The sequence below is a fragment of the Nuphar pumila genome, unplaced genomic scaffold (genome assembly GCF_984573655.1).
Source record: "Nuphar pumila unplaced genomic scaffold, dmNupPumi1.hap1.1 HAP1_SCAFFOLD_1777, whole genome shotgun sequence".
In the NCBI taxonomy this organism is placed as follows: Eukaryota; Viridiplantae; Streptophyta; class Magnoliopsida; order Nymphaeales; family Nymphaeaceae; genus Nuphar; species Nuphar pumila.
The window spans coordinates 10,407-27,817 of record NW_028323762.1 but is presented as its reverse complement, the minus strand read 5'-3'; the positions used below and the strand labels follow the sequence as shown (position 1 = coordinate 27,817).

The window sequence follows — 17,411 nt, the reverse complement described above, 5'->3', positions numbered from 1 at the left end:
GCCACGGTCGCTCACAGCCGCGCTTGTGTCGTCAGCCTGCAACGCATCGCTTTTTTTTCCGAGTTTCTTCCTTCGCGCATCTTGGGACAAGCGCTACATCATCCGAGCGTCAGCTGTTTCCAAGATGTGTTGCGTTGCGCATGTCAGGCCGGCAGCATGCTCAGTAGCAGCACAGCAGGCAGTGAACAGATTGCGTGACTGTCCATTAGTTATGACATAAACATGCGTACAACATGGCAGCTCAGGCTGATAAGCAACACCAGTCAGACAGATAGAAATGAACGAAGCGCCTGCGGTGTGCGACTGTCTTGCTGGTATGGCTTCAAGACAATTACACTTGGCCATGCTCACGTCATTGCTCCGAGGCAGCTAGAAACTGTCCTCGACAATCTGTGGGCTATCATGATTCCTGCCTCATCACAGCGATAATCACGGTCACAGCCGATGCACATCGAATGTCTTGAGATGGGACACACTCGCTGCACTAATTCAAGCCCCGTATCAATAAGACCGCTCCTGCAGTGTGTTGGCTAGACTCTGCGCCCTCTCACGTGATGCTCCATCGATGCAGTACGCCGAAAGCGCAAGAGCAATGGCTTCCACAGAGGCTCAAAAAGTCAAACCCATGATCGTGAAGCCAACAAAAGGTGCGTACCTTGAGGAGAGCTTCCAAGGCTTGAAGGAACTGAGCAGCGTGGATGGCAGTGCCCCTATGAGCGAGCAGCGCAGCTGCAGCATCCAGAGAGGCACAGAGCATTGATTCATCGGTGGTCGGCAGCAGCTTGGCCTGAAGCACTGGCAGCAGGCGGGCCACCACGAGGTCTGAAAACGCGTGACGCTCAGCAATTTCCTTCAATAGCTGCAGCCCCGCCATGCATGCCAGGAGGTCTTGCCATCCTCGATGTCCAGGATGAGTGGCTCAAGAAGTCCTGCATGCATACGCCCAATGTGCTTACCACGCGCGACCAGTGGTTCACCAGAATGGAGTTCGACCCCCATTTATGCCCAAACAAATCATGCATTTTCAGGCACCGTTACCCACAAACTAAAGGGTCCGGCAAAAGGCTGCGCGTAACATCATCCATACCATCATCTACGGCACCATGAAGCCTGGGCATGCTCCCAATGTGCTTCGAAAGCGTTGACGCAATCCATGCTAGCATCTATGCCACCAGGTAAAGCCTGGATGTATGGCGTCCGATGTGCTTGGAAGCCTGGCGTGACCATACCAACTCCGGGAATTCCATATTCATAATGAAAGCTAAAATTGCACCAGCAGTAGAGGATGGTAGCAATTTAATTGATTGCGGTAATGTGCCATCATCTATGAGATGGTGCGCTCAACGATGATATACGATAGGGCAGATTTGCCAGGCTGGTCCCTGTCTGCTTGCCTCGGGCGGTACAGAAGCATTGGCAACCCTGATTCCCAGGTTGCACTTGAGCTCGTACAACACCCTACAGTATTGACAACATTCAGAGCTTACATTACTTGAGACATTGGTTCAGCTGGCTCATGCTGGCCGTCAGGAGCATGGTAATGCAAGTGGAGATTGGTACTACAGGGCAGGGGTTGGAAGTGTGACATCACACATCGCCACTTTCCTTGTTGCATCAGCCGGATCAGCGGTGTGTGTGGGTGACTGGCAAGCATAGGGTGCTTCAATTCGTGCAGATCAAGCATAATCGAGAGAGGTAGTAGCATGAAAAAGGCGTTGCGTTCTCTTTTCAAAGCATTGCCATGCGAGAAGTGCTAATCACATCTTGAAATGATGTGATGGTTTGGTTGATTTGTTTTTATGATGGAGCGATGTGCACCTCCGGCAAGAACGGTGGAGGCTGCGGCTGGCGAAGTTGCCGAAAGATCAACAAGGAAAGAGAGCACTCGGAGGCGCTCCAAGCTGTCGCTCGACGTCGTGGCCACTGCCAGCTCCCCCAGGCAGCCCTGCTGACTCAGCAGCCACCGCATTGCCGCATCGTCATTGGCGTAGTGCAACAGAGCCGATTGTGCTGCCAAAGCTACACCTGTGTCGGGGTCCTGCATATCTCGGTCCTCAGTCTTGCTCTACCACAGCACGTCACGTCAGTTCGTTGCATACATTCATCTCTGGGGCTGTACAAAAGCGTAGTCGGCTGCCCATTTGCTGGGTCAGCACATACACTATCAGATAAAGGAAAACAGCATTTCTGGTACCGAACATACCCTTTTGTACAGGCTTATTCATCTCGAATCACCTCACATCACATTACCATATGCACCGTAAGCATATTGCTGTGATCATATATCGTGAGATAGACAGGCTGAGAACATCGCGTCACAAGCTGAAATGCAACACCAGGCTTACAATTGCAAGAAAACACCATGGAACATCAGCGATGGGGACAGGCATGCCACCTCTAAACGCTCTTGATGTTCACACAAGCAAGGACGCCAAGAGAGCGTCTGTACAGCACAGCATTATTATGGAATGTCCTGGGACATGTCTCATGGGCCAAGGCCTGGAGTGAAGAGCTCGGCGGGGTGCGCACTGCTAGAGCTGCAACTAAGTGTGTTGCGATATTGTTGCGTTCGTGTGCTTGTCTTTCGATCTGTAGGTACGCTCCGAGTTGCCTGCAGCCTACCTGCCGCAGCAACGGTCCTGGTTGGTCCAGTGCAGCCACCAGATAAGGAAGCATCTCTGGAAGCTTCTGCTTTCCTGCAGCAGGCCTTCCCTTTCAGATGCATCAACGTGCAGGATAGGCCCTTCCCTGTGTGTGCATCACGTTGCCTGGCACCGCAGCACATAGTCTGCGTCGCGCTAAGTTCCATCGGACCACTCCGTTTTGTAACGAGACCGCCCCACACTCTGTGCAAGCAGCATACAGATACAGCCAGGGAGGTGAGGGTGAGACAGTGGCTGCAAGATAAAGCGCACCCGGCCCGCTTTCGAGTAGTAGCGTCAGGGTCCGTGTAACGATACTGGCGGACTCGTCTTGGCCTTCCTGTAGAACCCTGAATTCGCCGAAATTAAAGTCAAGCCTGGCAAGTGTACTTTGCGCGCCATTGCATTTCTGTCAGATGTTGAACCAAAGCGCAGCGTTGGACAGGACTGCAGCGCGTGTGCGTCCAAGCCCGTAACTGCGCCCCCGGTCTGCTTCGCTCCCAATTTGCCTCAAACCAGTGGAACAAGTGGCGCACACAAAGATCGTGTACAGGTATCAGAGAAAGATGAGCCGCAGAAGTTACACATAGAGAAGTAGCTGAAACATTATCATTTGGAAGCACACCGACATATAGCAGCCATCGGGAATGCTGCGAAGAAACTGCAGACGGAGTCATGGTCGAACTGCTGCGTAATCAACACCTTTTCGCACCCACGAACCAGGGCAGTGACCTCATCAGCAGTCATTTTTAGTATGAGTGGTGTGTGAGAGCGAGAGGGCTGCAGCAATCCACCCTAAGCGCACATATTCGGATTCTCGTTCGAAACAACTCACGGAGGACTACAAGCACCTCAGCCTTCGACTAGCTTCGTGCCGCAAATCAGCATAATATCAACGTCATGAGTCATGTCGCATGATCGCATTGCTAACGCAATTACTGAATTTAAACGCAGCGCGCATTACGCTGCATCCCAATGATTACGCAAGACGCTACAGGCTTCAGGAATGGTCATTACCACGTGACCACATGGCCTTGAGCACGCGTCTCAACATATCCACGCAAGCACATGACATGTCAATATAGACAATGCAACTGCCGATCAGGTGGCGGGTTCGTCGCGCCCCATGTTGGCGGGGGGCGACTTCGTCAGTGAGGCGACTTGGCGCCTCTGTTCGACTACGAGAGGCTACAGACATTCCATAGCTTGCTCGACACCACAATTGACCAGTGGAGCGGGAAATGCTGTGGACTCCTGCATGCACCACTCCTGGCAATTGCTTGTGAGCGAGGCTTGCCAAGAGACCCCGAGATCAGAGGCGAGATACCCACCGGATGAAGCGGGCAAGATATACCGGGTAGTGACGCCATCTCCAAAGTACCTGCTTCCCAACGATTGTCTTGCAACCTGCATTTATCGGCGAGATTGCGAGTTGCGATGCACCACCACCACAAATCCGACACGGCAATCCCATGTCGGTCAAATTGGTGTCCTCCAGTACCAGTATCTTAATGTACACCAAGTAGGCTGAAGTAAAAATTTGTCATGCAAAAAATGCAAATGCGCCCGCTTGCGCACACTAGTTGTGCTCAAGCTACCATGGTAGAAGGCAAACCGCGCAACTGGGTGGTTGCACACGTCGTCGCAAATGTACACTAGCACAGAAAGAGGAGAGAGCACATGTCAAGCAGCGAGGCAAGCAGGTCCCTCAAGAAAGCAACAGCATTGGCAGCGGTGGAGTTCAGTGTGTTCCCACACTGTCCAGCCTGACTGAGAATACGCAACTGAACCAGTAGCCACGGCTACAACCGTAAGGAATGCATGCAAGCATGTACAACTACAGCATCTATGCAGCTCACGGCTTCAGACATGAGCGAAATGCAGACGAGGCCAGCGACCACCTGCACACAACACTTCTTGCTCATGGATTGCATGGCGGCCTGCATCGTCGTGGACGGAGGAGACCTCAGCTTTGCTGATGGTCTGCCAAGCTGCAGTGAGGGAATGTTCCTTGTGAAGGACACAGCTCTCGGCCCTCGATGTGTGTAGCCTGGCACGCGCGTCAACAAGCTCATATACAGCGTCAACCACATCTACGAAGAGAGCGAACGGCGCGAGCTATCAGCTGACAGCGCCTCCGCCTCGACATCCAGCTGGTCAGCCAACGAATTCCAACCCTGCTCTCGAATCCACTGGTGGAGAGCTTGGCGCATCCAGGAGTGACGGCACTTTGCGCTGGCATCACTCAGGGTAAACTGCACACATGCTCACTAGTGAGGCAGGAGTGTGTTGGACCTGACTGCTGGATGTCTGGAGGTAAATCACCGTCTTGTAGTGTTGCTCATGCTCGTGCGCAAGTGTATCTACGAGGGCCTCGTTCAACAAAGGATGGCCAAGACATGGAAACTGCCTTGTAATTTCAGCTGCCGATGTGAAGGATGCATGATAGCAGACGTTGCAGACGGCCATAGTGTCAAAAGAGCTCCTTTGAGCCATGCGGAACTGGTAGAAGCAACCAATTAGCGGGTTTGTTGCATGTCCTGTGTCTGGCTGCAACGGGGCGGATGCACACCCATTTACGAATGCGCTCACTCTGCTCTGGCCATTCGGCAAGCTCCTCCTCAACGTGAAGAATGAACATGTACGCCATGCAGCCCTTGCTACCTGGGCTGGCCTTACGATTCTGAAAGCGGAAGCACCCCAGCATGGGCTGCACCAAAGAACCCCGAACCCCGCTCTCTTCTACTGTCTCCCTTCGTGCGGCAGACTCCGAGGTCTCATCAAGTTCCCAACCCCCCTTGGGAAACACCCAGCCGTTGGCTTCAGGGTTGCGACTCGACACCAGCAACACTCGCACAGCATCTGGTCCAGTGCCGTGCATTTGCACAGGGATACACCTGCAAACAAGGCGTTCGTTTATACTTATGCATAGCTCTCACAAGCAGAATTATCCAGCTGCTGGCACCACAAAACCAAGAGCAGTGAAAGGCACATAGCGTTCCTGATCCCCAGCATGTCACTGCGCGACTTCTCAATACTTTGCTATTTGCGAATTTTCAAGCATGCGATATGATCCTTATTCGCTATCATGCGAGCTTATTCCCTCTGCAACACATGGTGTGCAGCACTCAGGCGCCCCATGCGTCCTGCTTGAGTGGGAATGAGTGACGACTGAACATGTGCTCCAAGGGACGATGAAACGCAGCACTGCACGATGCACAGCAATGAACCGTATCAGAGGAGGCAAGCTGTACTTGGGGCTGAAGGCAGGGGCCGCCATGATGAGCGCAACACTACCACAGCATGGAAAACCCGGCCTTACAAGCTTCTCTGCAAGCTCGCAAATAAAAATTGCAGGCTTTCAAAAAGCAATGCTTATCAACAGATTAGAGCCTATCAACTTCAAGGCTTCGATGGCGGCCATCCGCTTGCTACAAGGCGACAAACCTAACGAACAGTGCTATGAAAAAAATAGCGACGACATCACGCAAACTGAAATGTTGCGCCAAAGTGCAGCGAAGAAGCACAAGTAAATACAAGTATGGGGCTCATGAATTCGATAACGATTGTATGCAGCTCGTTACTGCCGTCGTCATGTACCTTTCTGTGAGGTCAGCCTTCACAAACGCACACCCTCGCCCGGATCTTGAGCATTGTATGTAACAAGCTGTTTGTGGCCTCCAAGATGACGCACATGCATAAGAAACGTTGACATGCGGTTGCAGCAGTCAAAATTCGAAGCTAGTAGACTGACTGCCGCAATAACCACGAGGTCCAGCCATGCCACAAACCGACTCAATGCACTTGCAGAGATATATAAGGAACCGGCATTTCAGACAACAAACAAAATGTTCCGATGCGGGTCAATGCTGAAGACGAACGGACACTTCCAAGCAAGCATGACACTCGGGAGCCTACCCAGCCACTAAGCGCTCTCCATTTTCGCCGTAACGCTGATTTTGTCTTCCTTGGCGTGATATGGTAGGGACAGGCGCTCCAACCTGATGTTCATGGGCCATCATGAACGGGGCCTCGACTGGATGGGTGCACGACAGCATGTTCAAAAGGACGGACGAGAAGAATCGGCCAACAGCAGACGCTAAGGGCACCCTTCGCTACTCCATCAACAAAGGAAACTCATGCTGTTCCAAGGCGTTAGGCAAAAACAGCATCTGTCGCGCAGAGCAATCCCCGCCATGAAAGCCTGCTATTGTCAATTTGAATGGCGATGCTCGAACCCACCTCTCGCTGCAGCGCACGACGTGTCAGCAGCAAGGAGGTATCATAACAGTACATGCATCACAAATCGCGACGGGTTGATCAAAGCCTAACACAGTTTGACGTGAACGTGCGAACAAGAAGGCGCGTGTAAAACATGGCGTGCTGTCCTGCATCTGCACGATACCAATCTGCTGTATGCTAGAGATCAAGAGTGCATGATAGTTCCTTAGATAACCGTTGCACCAGACTGCTACATTGGGCGATGGCGGTGGTTGTGCATTGAAGCGATCGTCATGGCTTGGCAAGGTAAGGCAAGCCGTCGATAATCCAGAGATAGGCTTACCGCCAAACGAGCACGCATATCATGTCACGTGATGTGTCTCTGGCGTAGCCGTTTGTTCAACCGCTTCGATTGTCAGTTGCACTTCCTCCCCTCCCGTGGATGTATGATATTATTTCCCAACTGCTGTTCAGCGTCAGTATGTTTCCGGGGTTTGCTATGAAACGAATTCTGAGGAGCTCGACGACGATTCAAGAACAACGAGCCTCGTAAACAAATTCAAAGTGTTCTTGACATTCATGAGGCCGGCACCCCCCATCCTCCCTTTGGCACGATACGCTTAGCATGTGCACACACCCATACTTCCACAAACATGGTCAGCGATGTTGCATCGAACTTTGCTGACAGGCAGAGCATCAATGAACAGAAATTTCCACTTGTACATCGACATTAGCGGACGGGGTCGCCGCCATGGCACAAACAAATACGACAAGCGACCCCCGAACGACTCAGACAAAAGTGATGAAGAAAGCGATGGAAAGCCGAGCAGGATGGCATGTAAGAGAGTGCGCTATAAAATGTTACTTCTGGCGCAAATTCTGTACAAATGAAAGGACTGCGCGCGAAGAATGTGTTACCGAGTCAGGGTAGAGCTGCGATAGTCTGCCAGAAGTTCTGGCATGCGTCGCATGATGATGCTCTATAACATGGCATAGTATATGAAGCTTCCTGTGAACAACGACTTGAATCAACCCCCGCCTATTTCGCTGGCTCTGACTTACTGAGTTGATGATTTGACAACATTGCGCCATGGAGCTGGAAGAGGCTAAAGTCGAGCAGTTCATGGTCCTTGCAAAGGTATCGACAGGCTCCCAGCTGGCAGATTTGGTTGGGCGCGCGCTTTCGGAACCAGGGCTGTTCGTGTTCAGCGAGTTCATAGCGCTGCCAAGCGTTCAGCAGGTGCAGAACCCCAGCTTCGCGCAGAGTTACGCCAGGATATCGAAGAACATGCAAAGATGGTTGTGTGATACACTGTAACCTGTGCAGTTGAAATTCCAAGCACTAAATACTTACAACACTTTGGAGCTCTTCGCTTATGGAACTTGGGTGGACTACAAAGGTACGTTCTGTAGTATTTGTCCTCGCAAACAGGTAGGGTGCATCGACGTTCCTGCTAATTTCTCCAGTCAGTGACCCATTCTGTTGTGGGACGTGATACCTCTTGAACCACGGATATTTTCTCGTAGCCTGTGTTTCTGTGGTGCGTTTTCCCGTGCATTTTCAGCGTTTGTTCGTCTGTAAGCTGGATTGACTCACACTGAAGCTATCGAAGCAGTCTTTCTGCTCGTCTCTTCGATGCACTCTCGCATTTATCCTGATTGCACCTACGCCACTTACGTGACTCCATGGTGCGCAGCTCAATCAGCGTCTTTTCTTCAGCTGGGCGAGCAGCAGGTGAAAAAACTGAAGCAACTAAGCATTTGCTCGTTCGCTCAGACTCAGAAGGTAAGCTCAATGCAACGGAACGCTGTGCAAGTGACATGGCCTCGCGGCTGCCTGTTCCTTGAATGTTGGTGCCCACCATGATAGACACCGACATAGGCGTGGCTTCACAGTCCTGTGTATAGAGCTTCATCATGATCAGCTTTGGCATGAATGTACGAATGGGCCTGGTGCTCAAGGGAAAGCACACTATGCACTACTCACAGAAACAGCGAGAATTGGCACACAAATTCTTGCAATAGGTGAGGTGATCTGACTTATGTCACAAATTCACAGCGTGGAATGATGATGTATGGGTCTCTTTCCTAGTCAGGTTGTGGACAGGGCTCAAGAGTGCCATGCTGCCTTCATCACATGAGCTGCTTGTGCACCTGAGGGAGGACATCAGCACATGCTCCTTTGCTTGTGGCGCATTCAGATAGGGTTCGTTTACTGACGGTTCTTAGAGGGCCATTGCGTCGTTGCTCATGGCACGCATCTGAATATGTCATCTTCCCTTGAGCGTAGCCCACGGTCAGGTTCTGCTCACCACACCTCTAGGAACATGATGGCAGCATTGTGGCGAGCGAATCATATATGACATGGCACGGCATTGCTGCACTACCAGGTAATGAAGTTGCAGTGACTGGCATACAACGTGCTGCAGACCCTCAAGTATGACGAATTGATAGAAAAGCTGGAGCTTGGATCGGTCCGAGAGCTCGAAGACTTCATCATCAAGGACTGCATTTACCCGTCTCTGCTCAAGTGCAAGTTGGATCAACGGCTGCGATGTCTCCACATCCAAGATGTGCGGCCGAGGGACGTGCGGCTGGAGCAGCTGCCGGTGCTGATTCAGCAGCTCGAGGGCTGGCTGGGCCGCATTGACGGGGCCATGGCAGCGATGAAAAGCAATGTGGGATCCCTACAGGATGCACACGTGTCGGCCTGCGAAGTGGAGGACACGTATCAGAGAGAAGTGGCGCGGGTAATGGCTACCATCGAGGTATGGCGCCATGAGCGGGCATAATGGCAATGTTTTGCAGAATCCCCCATTTCTGCCCAGATAATCATGTTTATTCAGGGATACAGACCCACAAACAAGCGCCCTGGCGAGGCACTGCATCATCCAGAGGAGGTGTCTGCATTTGCGGTATCGGGCATGTTGGGCGCGCTTGTGTACCTCATGCAGGGCTTCGCCAGAAAGGGAAGTAACCCCCTTCGACCCCCATATTTTATTGAATAATTATTCAGAACGGGGGTAACTCCTCCAGAGCTAATTATCTAGTTATCCAGGAGACCGGGGACCGACCCCAAGAGGCATATTAATTGCACCGGAAACGGGGAGTTCAACCTCGTTTGACCTAAACCACGTTCAAGCACCCCCATTCTATGCAATGGTAGTTTTGCATCGGAGATGGCCAGCAATGACATGTTCGACCACATAACTGAGCGTAGTTGGCTAGACACCTCAACCTGATTGACCCATGTATATTCCTGTGGGATTGTCTCTCAACCATTCTAGCCCCACCTGGTAATTTCTCATGACCAATGCAACAGTTTACCGACATCATAGCACATGCCAGTGACATGGCTGGGATTGGAGCTCAAACCATACCGTGAATGATCATGCAGATGACTGACCACCACAAACCATACCATCAATGATCTCCGTGCAGCAATGTTAAATTGCATCCTGCCCTCTTTTGTGATGGTCACAAAGTGCCATACTGCTCAACTGACATTCCATGGGCCAATTACCAAGGGTTCTTGAAGAGGCCAACAGACAGGTCTGCTTCGATTGTGGTAGCCTCTTTTGTGAGGTGAATTATTTAGCTTGATGTATCGTTTTACAACACTACCGCATCCACATGGACATTGGCAACTCCAAGAACTACTTGGGAATCAGCTTCCCTTCTAAAACCCATTTGGCTCCTCTGTTATTTTTCTTGGCTCTCTTTTCTTTTGTGTTACTTAGGTAACAATGCAGGTCCGGAAAGAGCAGACATAAGTGAACACCAAAGCAACATGCATGCCGTGAAACCCGAACAAGCAACCAACATCGGCACCTGTGCTGACGTCGAAACCCTAGCGTTCATCACGTCATGCTTAAAAGGTGTAAAGACTGAAAACGCCTGGAAATTTACGTCACGTAGATCTGTCGTCATTCTGTTCCGTGACACGTCAGGCTTTCTTCGCCGATGGCCGGTCTTTCGGTGAAGGTAGTTTGGGTGTTCACAGCGAGCACGCAAGTCGTTGTCCAAAGTGCACGCAAAATTTGCATTTCTCATGCGCTGACCTGATGTGAGGTGGTCAAGTACATTGTTCTCAATTCGCGCGCACATGCCGTGATACTTGTTCCGCGCAGATGAGGAACCCTTGTACAGCGACAGCCCGCCCGCCGCAGGCGCCGAAATTTTGGGGTTCAACCCGTCGACAGTTAAATTTGACGCGGAAAACAGGGGTTCGGTTTGTAATAATTATCAGGGAAGGGGTCGAACAATTAATTCCGGCTTTGGGCTGGCGAAGCACTGACCTCCTGGCACAGTTGACATGGTCCGGCCGGACAGCACAGCACTCGCTGCAAGGCAATCCCAGTCTCGCACTTTCAGAGTAACATTGAGGAACATTACGGTTTGGACAGACTGCCTGTCCTGAATGCGTTGCCGCTAACACCAGCATGATACCAAGAGAGCATCGGTAAATCACATCTGGCCTGCTATGTATTGTTGTGCAGTCACTCAGTCTTGCGATGGTTGCAAGCATTCTGTCCTCGTAGATTTTTTAAGGCTCAAGAATGCATCGTTTTCTTCTGTTCTTTTCTCCAGTGCCAGTCTGACCATGGTTAGACCGTTGCTGCTTGCGGAACACTTGTTTTCGGGTGTGAGCGATGTGGATTGTCCCGCAGCCGTTTCAAGCAGAATGCACGCGGCCCACGTACGTGTGTACAATCTGTGCAACCAACATTAATCAATATACAAACGTTGCATAGCAGGGTGCGATAACCGTTCAATTTTCCATTTTCTCGTTCCTCGATCAAAAGTTGCGCACAGCTGCAGCCGAGCCATGCCTGCCCTGCATCGCGTTCCCACAAACATGGGGCAAAGCACCCAGGCATTGGATCGTCAACCGTGCACAAGTCAAGTTCATGTTGGCGCAATGCATTGTGACGTACACCCGCCTTGTACCCAAAGCCCTCTGATGATGTTGACGATGCCAGTCTTGTCGAAATACCCTTGCTATATATAGTGAGAATTTGCACTAGTTGAATTTACACTTGCACAGCACAGTATATATAGGCTCAAGTCTATGGTAAAATACTCAATCATCAGCAGGCAGCTGATACACGGAAGTAAAGAACATTTCAAGGACCATAGAATAGTCATTAGACCATAGTGTCCACAATGCATGACTCTATGGTCGGATACAGAGTCTGGCTGTACAATGTAGGGTTGTGCGCACTTCACACGGACGTGTGCACATGGAACGATAGATACTTACGGAATATATCTTCTGATACTTAGGACAATATCCTCAACACTCCCCATATGTGATAGGAAGTAGCAACCTGGGGCATTGCTCCCCAGATTTAAATACAATAATACGATTATCGAAGACCAAGACCTCTGACACAAAACGACAGCTTGCCAACAGAAAGCGGCTTGGTCAAGCAGTCGGCTACATTGTCATCAGTTGACACAAACTTGTAGGCAATCTCCCCTAGAGCAACTCGCTCTCAAGCAAAATGATGTATTATGTCAATATGCTTGCTGCGAACAGTACTCATGGGATTCTTCAAGAGTGCAAGACAAGCCTGGTTGTCACCACCAATCACAATAGGCCCGGACAAGGGCTCACCAAGTTCAGGTAGTAGTTTTCTGAGCCACAGTGCCTCTCGTGCTGCAACACTAGCTGCCTGATATTCAGCTTCAGTAGTAGATTAAGACACAGTGGGGTGTAATTTGCTCTGCCAGCAAATTGCAGCTCCATGAAGAATGAATACCATGCCAGTTGTGGATTTCCTGGTTTTGGTTTCACCTCCGAAGTCAGCATCACAAAAACCAACCAGCCCTCGGCTGTTACCATACACCAAAACGAGATGTTTGGTACCAGCAAGATATCTCAGCAAGTAAATGCCAGCTTCCCAATGCGTTGTGGTGGGAGCCTTGAGATACCTGGCCAAGCAGCTCACTGCCATAGCAATGTCAGGTCTTGTACAATTCGCAAGATGCATAAGCGATCGATGAGTGATGGATATCGTTCTGCATTCTCCTGCAACGCATCGCCGTCTTTTGGAATGGCAGCAATGGGTAATGACACTGGAGCCACACCTGTGAGATGAAAGTCATGGAGCAATTTCTCAATGTAAGGGGTCTGATGAAGAGAAACGGGTTTGGCTCCCTGATCCCGTATCAGCTGAATCCCCAGGAAATCATGGGGCTCCCCCATGTCCCTGGCCTCAAAAAGAGATTGAATCAAGGCCAGAGTTTGCTCCACATCTTTAATCGTCTTACCAGCTATCAAACAATCGTCTACGTAAATAAGTGCCAGATGGTCCCATCAGATCCCAACTTCATGAATAAAGCTGGGTCTGCCTCGCTGCAAATAAAGCCATGCTCTAAGAGCTTTGCTTTGAGGGCAAGATGCCACGCACGAGGCGCTTGCTTGAGACCATACACTGACTGAGAAGCTTACACGCTGTACCCTCTGGCCCTGGGTAGCCAGGAGGATGCCTCATGTACACTTCTTCGTCAAGCACGCCGTTTAGGAAAGCAGTTAATATCAATCTGACGGACCTCAAGGTCTTGATCCACCGCAACAGCACAGAAAGCAAGAAGTGAGGCATATTTACTTACAGGAGCATAAGTCTCACTATAGTCTACCCCAGGCCTTTGAGAGAACCCTTGGGCAACCAACCTCGCCTTATACCGCCCATCCCGCTTGCGTTCCAATACAAAACGACAGCCAATTTTCCTTGCCCCAGGTGGAAGTTGCACCACCTCCCAACACTCATGTTGTGCCAAGGAGTCCAGTCCATTTCATCACTAATAGCAGCTTGCCACTTAGAAGCATCAGATCGAGACAACGCATCTGCCACAAAGACGGGGTCAGGGTCGAATCCAACTACTTTGGCGGCGAATGCCAGACGCTGCGGGGGTCCACAGGATCGCTGAATGCTGGCTCTTGTCAAAGGGTCAGACTGCATGGAGGGTGCCTGTTCGTTGACGGGTGCATCCTCATGTCCCCCGCTGTCGGACCCAATGGCGAAGGGACAGTCTCGTCAGCAGCATGGTCAGGGAATTTACCATCGCCGCAGTCGGACGCAGCAGCAGATGCGGGAAGCAGATGGGATGAGGCAGGTATAAGGCTGGCTTGGCTGAAAATAGGCTGGTCATCAGCAAGCCCAAAGGCCAAGTCCTCGATGGATGCGGACGCCACCACCGGATCCGAAGCAAGGGAATGAGCTTGAGACGGGAACGGAGGGGGTTCAAGATGACGGGAGGTTCCAAGCTCCGCCACGGTGGCGTCGTCCACATCCACCGGGCTCTCAAAGACTGGGCACTTATCCTGAATGTAAGCATCACAAGTTGTTACCACCTTGGTACCCATCAACACACGATGTACAGTGGAATTGAGAGGCGGACACACACCCAAATAAACACCCCTAACAGCTTTAGGTTGAAGCTTGTGACGTTGCGGCTGCGACACAAGCACCCATGCTGTGGACCCGAATGGGTGAAACTGCTCTAGGTGAGGCTCGATATTGGTAAAGCGAGCATATGGTACTTGTGTGCAACCGGACTGGAAAACACAGTTTCTGACATCAGCAGCATACAGCATTGCATAACCCCAATATGCATCGGGCAGGTGAGACTTGGCAAGAACAGTGCGCATGCGTTCCACCAGTGTGCGGTTCAGGAGCTCAGCCCTACCGTTGGCTTCAGGAGTATACGTAGAAGTGGGTTCGTGCACAATGCCCTTCGAGTCCAGGAACAGCTGAAAATCACCACTCAAGTATTCCCCACCCCTGTCAGTTCGCAGCCGCACAACCTGGTGGTTGCCCTGAGTGGCGAACAAAACTATCAAACGCCGCAGAACACCGTTCACGTCAGATTTCTGGCGAATCAGTTCCACAACTGAGTAACCAGAAATTCATCGAGAACAGTGACTACATATCTGTGACCATCCACCGTGGGTACACGGAAGGGGCCCATGACATCAGAGTGCAAGCAAAAATTCACACGAGGTGCCAAGTGCGCCCTTGGAGGGTGGGATTTACGAGTCATCTTCCCCTCCATGCATGGTTCACAGCCGACATTCTCACGTGCCTTCAAAAACTGGTTGACTGGTTGTTCGGTGCCGGGGTCACCGAACAACCAGTCAACAAACCCCGACGTTGCGTTTCTGCCAGAGTGCCAAAGTTGGTATGACCAAGCTTGCGATGCCACCAGTTGGCAGTGGAATCAGCAGTGGCAGCAAATGCGGCCGTACGACACGGGTAATCTAGCATGTACACACCATCCCGCAAAGAAGCAGTGGCAACGGGTTCATTGTGCGCAGACACGGTCAGTGTGGGTGAACGAGCACCAATAGCCACCGAGATCCCTGAATCGACAAGTGCAGGAAGTGACAATAAGTTACTTACAAGTGCTGGTACGTACAGTACATTTTCAAGGCGGAGCTGAGTATACTGCGTTGGAATGACTATGACACCACTACCCTCAGCTAGATCGGTCCCCCCGTTGCCAAACAAAACAAATTGCGGAATGTGGAATGCAGAGAACTCCACGAATAATGACCTATTACTGGTCAGCGATACCGAAGCACCAGAATCAAGTACCAATCAGGTGATGATACAGGGCTCGGAGGAAGAGACGTGCATGCGGGCATCCGCATTGGGACGTGGGTAACCAGGGGCATAAGTGGCAGGCTGTGGTCCTTGGGGCTGACGCAGCAGAATGCAGTGACGGGCAATGTGCCCCTTGTTGCCACAATGATGGCACTGAAGGTCGACATGGATGCTGGAGGGCGGCTGATTCTCCAGACGGGCACGAGGAGCCCGTTGAGGACGAGCTTGGAAGGCAACATGGCTAGGACCACCGGCGATCTGAGTGTGCGCCTCAAGGGCACGCAGAGCCGCACGGAGAGAGAGAATGCTGTAGGATTCAGCATGCAGAATAAGGGTGCCGATTGAAGCTGCGTAGGCGGATGTCAGAGCACGAAGTGCATGAGAAACGAGGGTGGCAGTGGGCAATGGTGAGCCTAGACGCACGAGATCATCGTGCAGCAGCTCAATAGCATCCAGGTATGCATCAGCAGACTGTGCCGGCTCCATTTTGAGAGCGAACAGGCGCGCTTGCAGAATGGTAGCTTGCGGTTGCAGTGCGTTGAGATGCTCAGTGCTCAGGAACGACCAGACGGCAAATGGAGATTGAGGATGAGACGTCAAACGCAGCCAACGATGTTGAGACGAATGAGAGACAGTGCCTTGGACGCGTTCTCAAATTGATCGGCATTGGGGACTTCAGGCTGTTCAACGAGCACCCATTGTGCACAGCCTTTCCACGTAAGCAGAGCGAGCATCTTTACCGACCAGATTGCCCAATTGGCATCACCGAGCTTCTCACCGACAGCATCCTTGAAAGAAGTCATGGCTTGGAAAAGAATTAAGCAGAGATAAAAGAGCGCAGCTCAATGTCGGGCAGACGCGAAGACACTTGACGCGCAGTAGTCGGGCAGTCGCGAAGACTCTTCAATCGTAGGACGAGACGCGAAGACGATTGGACAATGTGAGATCACAAATGTAGTGAGAACACGAGAGTATGAAATTATAACCAGCACTTTTATGCTGGACCCATAACCTATTGAGAATTTGCACTAGTTGAACTTACACTTGCACAGCACAGACTATATAGGCTCAAGTCTTTGGTGAAATTCTCAATCATCAGCAGGCAGCTGATACACGGAAGTAAAGAACATTTCAAGGACCGGCGGCGTCGCGTTTCTTGTCGGAGCTTGGCGACCTGGTGGAGGCGGCAGGTCGGGTGTCCAAGGCCGCTTTCGTACGGACTGTGCGTCAGGAGCTCAATTGCGCCCTGTGCAAGGGCAATGCGCGCATGTATTACAACTCTCTCTCGCGCATTGCCGTTCGTGTCGGGCACAACTTCCGGCCGGGCTGTGATGAGCCAATGGAGGGCCCGGATGATGCCCGTCTTACTTAGTTGTTTCGTTTGTGTCGCTGTGTGCTTTGTCTTCCTTTGTTTTTCATTCGCGTTTTGGTGGTCTTTCCTGGTTTGCCAGCCCTGTCGCTTGTAACACACATTTCAAGGACCATAGAATAGTCATCAGACCATAGTGTCCACAATGCATGACTCTATGGTCGGGTACAGAGTCTGGCTGTACAATGTAGGGTTGTGCGCACTTCACACGGACGTGTGCACATGGAACGATAGTTACTTACGGAACATGTCTTCTGATACTTAGGACAGTATCTTCAACAATATACCCGTGCGCAAATCATCTATTTTAATCATACAGTGTACGATACATCATCTGCTGTCGGGTGCAGAAGTCGACGGATGCTGCCATGGCTCAAGAAGATCTGGCAATGATGGATGATACGTTGGATGCACCAGGTGCAGAGGCTCCAGGCGTTCCTCTCCCTTTGCGCTTCTCACGTGGGCTCCGCGCACCTGGGAGGGCACCGTATGGGCCAGATGCAAAGCGACGTCGATGAGCAAAGAGACCGTTTCAGAGTTCCTGTGCTTCAATTACGACGGCAAAAT

At 51.3% G+C, this 17,411-nt stretch overlaps 2 protein-coding genes across 2 annotated transcripts; one reads left to right on the top strand and one right to left on the bottom strand.

Moving 5' to 3' along the window:
- Positions 1-5,115: 5,115 nt before the first annotated feature.
- LOC149809054 (nudix hydrolase 13, mitochondrial-like) lies at positions 5,116-5,523 on the bottom strand. The gene has a single exon (XM_089995016.1). It carries the CDS (start codon positions 5,521-5,523, stop codon positions 5,116-5,118), a length of 408 nt encoding a protein of 135 aa, XP_089851142.1.
- A 2,430-nt stretch (positions 5,524-7,953) lies between these two features.
- On the top strand, positions 7,954-10,845 carry LOC149809053 (uncharacterized). Its single transcript, XM_089995015.1, has 6 exons — positions 7,954-8,103; positions 8,191-8,263; positions 8,468-8,649; positions 9,293-9,631; positions 9,692-9,836; positions 10,604-10,845. Exons 1-6 carry the CDS (start codon positions 7,954-7,956, stop codon positions 10,843-10,845), a joined length of 1,131 nt encoding a protein of 376 aa, XP_089851141.1.
- Positions 10,846-17,411: the final 6,566 nt, after the last annotated feature.